Here is an 8,094-nt window from a genome sequence, read left to right as displayed (position 1 = left end):
ATCTTTCTGTGAACATTGTCAGATAACCGTGACATAAAATAAGCACCAGTTTTTAAGAAAAAGGAAAGGAAGGGGAAGTGATATCCATAGGCAGAAGTTGCCAAGTTTTATCTGCTAGCAGACCAATAGGCCTATTATGAAATACACTCAGGGCTTTCATTCACTTTCCCTCCAGTTTGAGCGAGACTATAATATGCTACCTGGAGGATAAAATAATTATTCCAGAGGCACCTTTTAAAGACAGTAACTTAATGTGCAAAATGAAAGGGTGATTTTTATACTCTAAATATGTTAAAGATACAATATAAATAATCTTTTTAGGTGTATATTAAAACTGTAACTGTGTATGTTAAAAACAAAGCAATAACATTATGCTCACCTTCTACAGCACTTTGATCAACAATGACGCTATACACTCAGCAACCTGTCTGCTTAGAGCCCTAGCTCTAGCCATCCAAGTTTAAACATCCAGACTAATGTTTTCCAAAATATAAATCAGAAAAGTTGCTACTAGCCCTAAACTGGAGGAAAACAATGCCAGAAACTTTAGCCATCTAATATTAAATATTTTTACCAATGTCTTCCAGACTAAGCAGAAAAGTTGCTACTAGCATTGTATTTTGATGAAATTAATTATTAAAAATAAAAAAGTTTTGTGGCCATAACAGGAATAAATAGTTCATCATTCCTTTGGACCAGATATATCAGAATCCAACTGCTTTAACTGGATACGTATTGCTGGACCTAATTTTCAATTAAAATAAAGGCGAATCTCCAAGGATTTGGGAAACTCGAGGAGAGGACGTGCGGCCCCGGTGCCGAGCAGATGCCCTGCCGCTGGTTATTTGCATTTCAAACGCCGACACCGTGCACTGCTGGAGGAAATCCCATTTTCGGCCCCACGACTTCCCCTTCAGCCTCGCAGCATTTGATGTTCCCGGGGTAACGGCAGCAGCAGTTTGGCAACCCGACGCCGTGCGGATCGCAGCTCCCGCGTCCGTACAGCCACGTTTCTGGAGCGCAGCTTCCGAAAACCGGCCCGAGCGCCCGGGACAAAGCAGCGGGACTCTGCCCGGGGGCGCTGACGGACCTACGGGGCAGCCTCTTATTCGTGAGGGCGGCGGGGACGGCGAAGAGACAACCCCGGATCACCTGCCTCCCGGCTCCGTGCCCCGCGGCCGGCCCAGCCAAGCCCGTTACCGGCTGCCAGGGTAGGAAGGCCGGGCCGCGCCCCGCTGCACCCCCCATTTTTTTCCCCGGAGCGGAGGAAGCGACGCTGCGACCTGTTCCTCCCGCCCCTCCCCGCTGAGAGCCAGGGCTGCCCGGAGCAGCGGCCAAGTGAAGAGCCGTTACGGCTTCAACGGCTCTAACGGCCGCTGCCCCCAGCTTCGGCTTGGCCTCAGCTCTGCCCTTCCCCCACGTACGGCAGTCCATCGGCGAAAGGAGCGGGGGCGCCGGCCTGGCTGTCAAGCACCCGGGCGTTCTCTCCGCGGGGCCAGCAGCCCTGCTCTGCCGACGGCCCCGATGCCACCGCGCTGCGCTGTCCCGGCCCCGCCCCGCCCCGCCGGGTGGCGCAGCCGCGCTCACTCTGGCGACGCAGCGCCGCGGAGCACCATGGACTCTTCTGGCCGCTGCCGGCTGCCGTCGCGGCGCTGCCGCGCTGCGCGGTGGCTGGGGGCGGGGCGCGGCGGCAGCGATGGTGGAGCCCAGGTGAGGCGGCGGGGCGCCCGGCCGAGGTGAGTGTCGGGGCTCGCCCTTCAGCTCCCCGCCCTTTTTCCCTGCCCCATAGTGGCACGAATGGCCGAGTTCCCCCCACTCCCGCCCGACTCTGCCGGTGTCCTGCCCATGCGATGCTCCCACCCGCCGCGGGGCCTCCCCTGGGCCCCGCGTTGAAGCCGGGAGGGAGAGATGGCCCCTCGGGAGGCTTAGGCGGCCGGGTGGCGGTTCGGAGGTCGGGTGCTGTCGGCGGGATGGGAGCCCGGTGTGGGGCCGAGGCCAGGCCGGGCTGCGGGGCGGGTCAGGCGCGGCCAGGCTGCCGCTCGCCCGCGGGCACAGAACGAGCTTGTTCTGGGGCCCGGAGGGGACCAGGCCGGGCCGTGGGGCCGTCTGGTGTCGTGTTAACGCTACGATTTTCTTCTCCTCTGTGTAAGCCTGGGGATAAACGCCCGGGGCTTTACCGGAGACACCTGTTGGTAAATAGAGGAAAGAGCAGCTCTCTTCCACATGGATGGAAGTTTTCTGTGTGGAAGGAAGCACTCCTTGCTATCCAGTTAAAGATGTCCCTGCTCTTTACAGGGGGTTGGACTAGATGACCTCTGAAAGTCCCTTCCAACCCAAATTATTCTATGATCCTACATGCAATAAAATCAAGGAGTAGCAGCCGAAATAGACTGTGGCAAAGAAGGCTTTGTTTGTGTTGACATTGAAGATGCTGCTATTGGTTTTTTATTTACTAACATTCATTTTTTAAACAGAAACCTAAAGATCTGTATGTACAACTTCACAGTATAAAAAGAATATGTTAACTTCTAATTTTCTTATTGCCTCTTATTTCAGTCAGTTGGTCAGAATAGCTGAAGGAATCTGTATTTATTTGCTTGTGAAGATTTCATGTATGCGTGCGGAACTACTGCAGATATCAAGTAATCTGTTCTAAAAAAAACCTTACATGTTCGTAATTAAAAAGTTGTGAATGTCTTTAGGTAAAACTTATAGTTAATCTCTTTCCTTTCATTCAAAATTTTAAACTCCCGATTGAAGAGAGAAATCTAGAGGAGGTCTGAAAGAACTTAAATACATCAGACTTTGACAAAAACAACTCATAAAAGAAGGACAAGAAGACTAGTGCTTCTGTTCAGGGAAGGACAGGGAAAATGTAGTGACTGTTCCACCTTGTCAGCCAGTCAGCGTGTGTCCCCGTTCTTAATGAAGTCAAACTGAGCAAGAAGCCTGTTTCTGCAAAGGGAGGACTAAGCTTGTGGGACAGTAACATTAACTCATGGTTTTCTGTCTGCTGTTTCTGCTTGTTAATACCATCTGGTTTTTCTTTCTTTCTTTTATTTTTTTTCCCCCCAGGTTTATTATCCAAGAGGGTTTAGACTTTGCTTAAAAAGGTATGAATTTTCATTTGTCTGTATTTGTTCTTATGTAGGCCACTGAAATAAACTAAGCTTATTTGTTTTGCCAGCTGCTCCATTATATCAGATATTTTCCTGGAATAGAGAAAAAACAACAAATTGAACACTTTTTTCCTTCCCTGTATTGAGTTGAAAACTTTACCTATTTGTACATACTACTAGTGGTATGAAGTAATGTAAGGGATGTCACTTCCCTCACAATATTCTTTATTATTAGACTTTTCACATATTTTTATTTTTGTTCATCCTTTGCTGCATTTTTTTATCAATCCTGAGATTTTTTTTATATCTAGAAGAATCCTAAAAGCTTAAATACAGACATATCCTCTTTGTGATAGCATTATATTCCTTTTTAACTTAAATGCACGTGTAATGGTTCAGTTTATATGAAGTTTTATTTTTAAGTATGCTTTACAGTTTTGACTGAAGGACTCATATGGGGAAAATGGACAGGTGTTTATCTTCTTATGTTCTTGAATAATTCAAATGCAACCTCTGAAGGTATTTTGTATGCCAATAGTCTGAATTTTCTGTTCCTGAAGTCTGGTTTTAAAAGAAATTAAAGTCTTGTTTGTTTTGTTCTTCACTGTCAGTTAGGAAAGTGGTGTATTTTCCCTGTAAACTCTGTGAAATGCCCTTGTGTGATTTCCGTAGTAAACTGTTGAGACACGTATAAAACCAAGTTTCCAATGGTAAATCAGACTTTATTCTGATTAAGAATTACACACAGCACAGTCTGAGGTGTGTGATTAATGCAGTAACTTTTTTTTATAGTCTCCTTTACCAAATAGCTTTTTTTCCTGTTTGTAAAAACTGGTCTGGATCTTGAGATCTGCTGGGAGGGATATATGCGTATATATTTTATCGTGGAAAATATAGTTCTGTTTCAATAATCTTCTAGTATATTGTATGAGGCAGATGATAATCTGTTTTATGCTAGCTAGGTTGTTTAATATCTTTTACCTGAGGACAGGAATTTTTATTCTTCTTTCCTGGTGAATGAAGTAAATGAAAGGTCTGTGGGATCAGGAATTCTAGGAATAGTATGGTTTGTTTTCAAAAGGACTATGAAGACATATTGAAATACTGTGCACTTGTTTTCATCACACAAATAAAAGAGCCAGAACAGCCTCTGAAGCAGGCACTTGACTGCTATATCTTTCATTCTTCTCCTGTGATGTGAGTGGAAGTATATCTATCATGTAACGTGAACTCATTATTTTGCTATGACTCCTGACATGATTAAGAATACTAGTGTCTTGGTTATGTCACATCAGAGAAACTGTGGAGTTTTTGAATTAGAAGATGATAAGGTACAACAAAAAAATAATCTATGTGGTTGGTGACTTTTTCACTGCCAGTGTTTGAGGCATCTCGGGGGAAGAGGGCATCATTCAATATCTCTGGATAGTTGATTGTCTTTATGTGCTCAGTATCCCTCATCTGTATGATATATTGCAGGCATATACAGAAATATATCTGACCTTTCTTTATGAGAACATATGCAGTAGATACTAGGCCTTGGTTTTGTATTCACATGCTTGCTAATACCGGTCTTCTCTAACGCTTCTTCAAGATGCCTGCTGCCTGTGATTCAGTGCTTGAAGATATTGAAGATATTGTGTCAGCAGAAGATTTGAAGCCACATGATCGGCAGTTTGTAAGAAAGAATATTTTTCCAAAAGTGCGAAAACGCAACTCACAAAAAAATATTCAGACAGATGATGATCCACCAAGTGACAGGTAAATTCTTGCATCAACCCTATCTTGTTGCTTTTCTCATATCTTGTGTACACTGGCAACTTCTAAAAATTAGGTGGAAATTCTCATTATCTCAATGTAAAATCAGAATACAAGTTAAAAATGAGTAAAGTAGTGTTGATAAAATGTAGTGATAATGAATGATAACTCCTAAGCAAATTTGTTGTACTAGACCAGCTTTCTGTAGAAATCAGTTATGACTGAGATATTGACTAGTGAAGTAATCAGACTGGAAAAATAGTGCTTGAGCTTTAATGTGTTTAGCATTTCTCAAAAATTGTCTGCTTCACCTTAATTGCCTAAATAGAAGCTGAGCTTTTCAAAATGCGGTCTGGGAGTAGCCTTTTGACATCTGGAATGAGAAATATAGACAGAATTCTGAGAATCAAAAGGGTTTAGGTTGGAAGTAACCTCTGAAGGTCACCTGGTCTGATTGCTCTGCTCAAGCAGGGCCACCTAGAACCGGTTGGCCAGGATCATGCCTAGGTAGTTCATTGAATGTCTCTGAAGAGGGAAATTCCACAACCTCTCTGAGCAACCTGTGCCAGTGTTTTGTCACCCTCACAGTTGAAAGTGTTTCCTGAAGTTCAGAGGGAACCTCCGGTGTTTCAGTTTGTGCCTGTTGCCTCTGGTCCTGTCAGTGGGCACCAATGGAGCCTGGCTCTGTCCTCTTAGCACCTTCCCTTCAGGCGTTTATAAACATTGATAAGATCTGCCGTGAACCTCCTTTTTTTCCAGGCTGAACAGTCCTAGCTCGCTCATCCTTTCCTCTTGTAAGAGATGCTCTAGTCCTTTAATCATCTTTATGGCCCTTTGTTGGACTGTCTCCAGTATGTTCATGTCTCTCTTGTGGGTGCATCCCATCAGGGCCCAGGGACTTATGTACGTCTAGTTTGCTGAAGTATTTCTTGACCTCATCCTCTCCCACCATGGGTACATCTTCATTGCTTCAGTCTTTCCACCTGGTTTCTGGAACCTGGGCTGTCCAAAGGCTGTACTTTTTGTGTGTACATGCTGCAAGTGATATAGTGAAACTTCTTTAGAACTTACTCGTTTACTTCAGTGGAAATGGTATGCAATTACTATGGAACATATTTTTTCACTTTTACTTTTTGTGATTCACGTGAGAACAGAATCAACATTCTGCTGCAGAGGAATTAAGCAACGTATAGGTGAACTCAGTTATTGATTCTAGTTCGTATTGCAGTGCAGAGATCTGGATTTTGGGGATTTTTTTCCCCCCCCATTAATTTCAAGCTGGGGGATAAAATTTACGCGCATTAGAAAGATGAAAATAAAGTATGTATGGAATGCACAGAAAATTCAGTTTTCCTGTTTAATTTGTATTCAAAAGAGATTTTAGAGGCATAACAACGCATCTTTATGTGAGGCACCATAAAGGTTCATTCTGCCAGAAGTTTATGTACAGCTGAGCTGGGTGGTCTGTAGATATCTCACGCTAGCGCCCCATTCTCCTAAGTATTCAGGTACTGTATATTATCTAACAGCCTGCTTTTAGCAATTTTGACATAAGAAAGCTCATTGAATGATTAGGATCATAGGATCATTAGGATCATTAGGATCAGCCAGCTCTTTAAGTACCCTTGAATGAATCCCATCAGGCCCCATCAACTTGTAGGGATCTGGCTGGAGTAGCAAATCCCTCACAGGTTCTGGACTGATTGGGAGTCTATTGTTCTCACAGCCATGGTTTTCTAGCCCAGTGTTTGGGCCCAGTCTTTGGTGTTGAAGACCAAGACGAAGAAAGCATTAAGCGTCTGAGCTTTGTCCGAGTCCTTGTTCATAAGGTCACCATGCTTATCAAGTAATAGGCCAATGTTATTTCTAGTTAGTCTTTTGCCATTAACACATTTGAAAAAGCTGTTTTTATTGTCCCTTACAATACTGACCAGCTTCAATTCTAAATTAAGTTTGGCCACACAAATTTCCTCCCTCCAGTGGTGAGCAGCATCTCGGTAGTTCTCCCATGACACCTGACCTTGCTTCCATTGACCATGTACTTTTTTTTTTTTTCTGTCATTCAAGAAGAATGTTGTTCAGACAGTAGGAGGTCTAAATACATTGCACATGTGCAACATGTGTTGGTTATGTCTACTTATGATCATTAATCTTCCATCAACAAATTATTGTTTCTAGCTGTCAGAAGTACCTTTAACAAAAACAGGGGGCAGGTGGGCACAAAATGATGTGGTCCAGGCAAAGGATTGTGTTCCAGGATGTGTGTCATTCTTGTAGTGACGTTTTTAGCTCATTAGGCAGTTATCCCAGGAGTTTCAATGAAAGCTTCTTGCAGAAAGCTTCTTGTTGGTTCTGAAACTATGGTGTGTGCTGGCTCCACAGCGCAGATCTCCCATGCTGCTTCTGTAGCACAGAAAGGTTGGGTCAGATATTACTGTGGCTGGTGGCAGGCTTAAGTTAAGAATTTATAAAGATGGCTTTTATGGAGGAAACCAACGGGTGCCATAATATCAAGAGGTCGCAGTTTAGTTCTAACGGTTGCTAGTGCCCTAATATCTCTGCATTCATCTGAAGATCATTTGTTAATGATACGATAGTTTTCAGAAAGTTAGGTTGTTTTTTTTAACATAACTGCAGTGCACTGAATCTCTTCTTACCCTATAGCTCCAGTGCCTTCTGCATTCTAAAACTCTTTTCTTGCTGCTTGTGGTGTATTGACCCTGGCCAGCAGCGGAGCACCCAGCCTGTTGGTTGCTCACCCTTCCTCCCAGTAGGCTGCAGGAGAGAATTTTAAGAGCAAAAGTGAGAAAACTTGTGGGTTGAGATAAAGACAGTTTAAGTGAGGGAAAGAGTAGGGGGTAAAAAAACCCCAAGTGATGCAAAAGCAAGTACTCACCACCTCCCAGAAGCAGACTGCCCAGCCAGTCTAAGAACAATGGCTACATTGGAAAGACAAAACCCCCAGTTTATATTGCTGGGCAGGATGTTATCTGGTATGGATTAACCTTTTGGTCAATTTGAGTCAGTTATCCCAGCTGCGTTCCCTCCCAGCCTGTTACCTATCCCCAGCCTGCTTGTGGACAGGGGGAAAAGAAGTTTTGATGCTGTTCAAGAACTGTTCAGCAATAGCTAAAACACAGGTGTGTTATTAATACTGTTTTCATCACAAATACAAAACAGCACTGTACCAGTTGCTATGAAGAAAGTTAACTCTATC

General features: G+C 43.9%; 1 protein-coding gene across 4 annotated transcripts in view; it reads left to right on the top strand.

Moving 5' to 3' along the window:
- Nucleotides 1-956: 956 nt before the first annotated feature.
- The window catches only part of CDKAL1 (CDK5 regulatory subunit associated protein 1 like 1), a 416,136-nt gene continuing 408,998 nt past the window's right edge, over nucleotides 957-8,094 (top strand). For 2 of the 4 annotated variants that reach the window (XM_065055194.1, XM_065055191.1), the window contains exons 1-3: nucleotides 1,617-1,736; nucleotides 3,076-3,113; nucleotides 4,714-4,880. In XM_065055194.1, the coding sequence (XP_064911266.1) occupies nucleotides 4,859-4,880 (22 nt within the window). In that variant the 5' untranslated portion in view covers nucleotides 1,617-1,736; nucleotides 3,076-3,113; nucleotides 4,714-4,858. Of the gene's footprint in view, nucleotides 1,212-1,616; nucleotides 1,737-3,075; nucleotides 3,114-4,713; nucleotides 4,881-8,094 lie in introns of those variants that run through there. The other 2 variants (XM_065055192.1, XM_065055193.1) reach the window with 2 other exon arrangements.

Source organism: Columba livia, chromosome 2, assembly GCF_036013475.1.
Source record: "Columba livia isolate bColLiv1 breed racing homer chromosome 2, bColLiv1.pat.W.v2, whole genome shotgun sequence".
NCBI classification, from domain to species: Eukaryota; Metazoa; Chordata; class Aves; order Columbiformes; family Columbidae; genus Columba; species Columba livia.
This window is presented reverse-complemented; position numbering and strand designations above follow the sequence as displayed.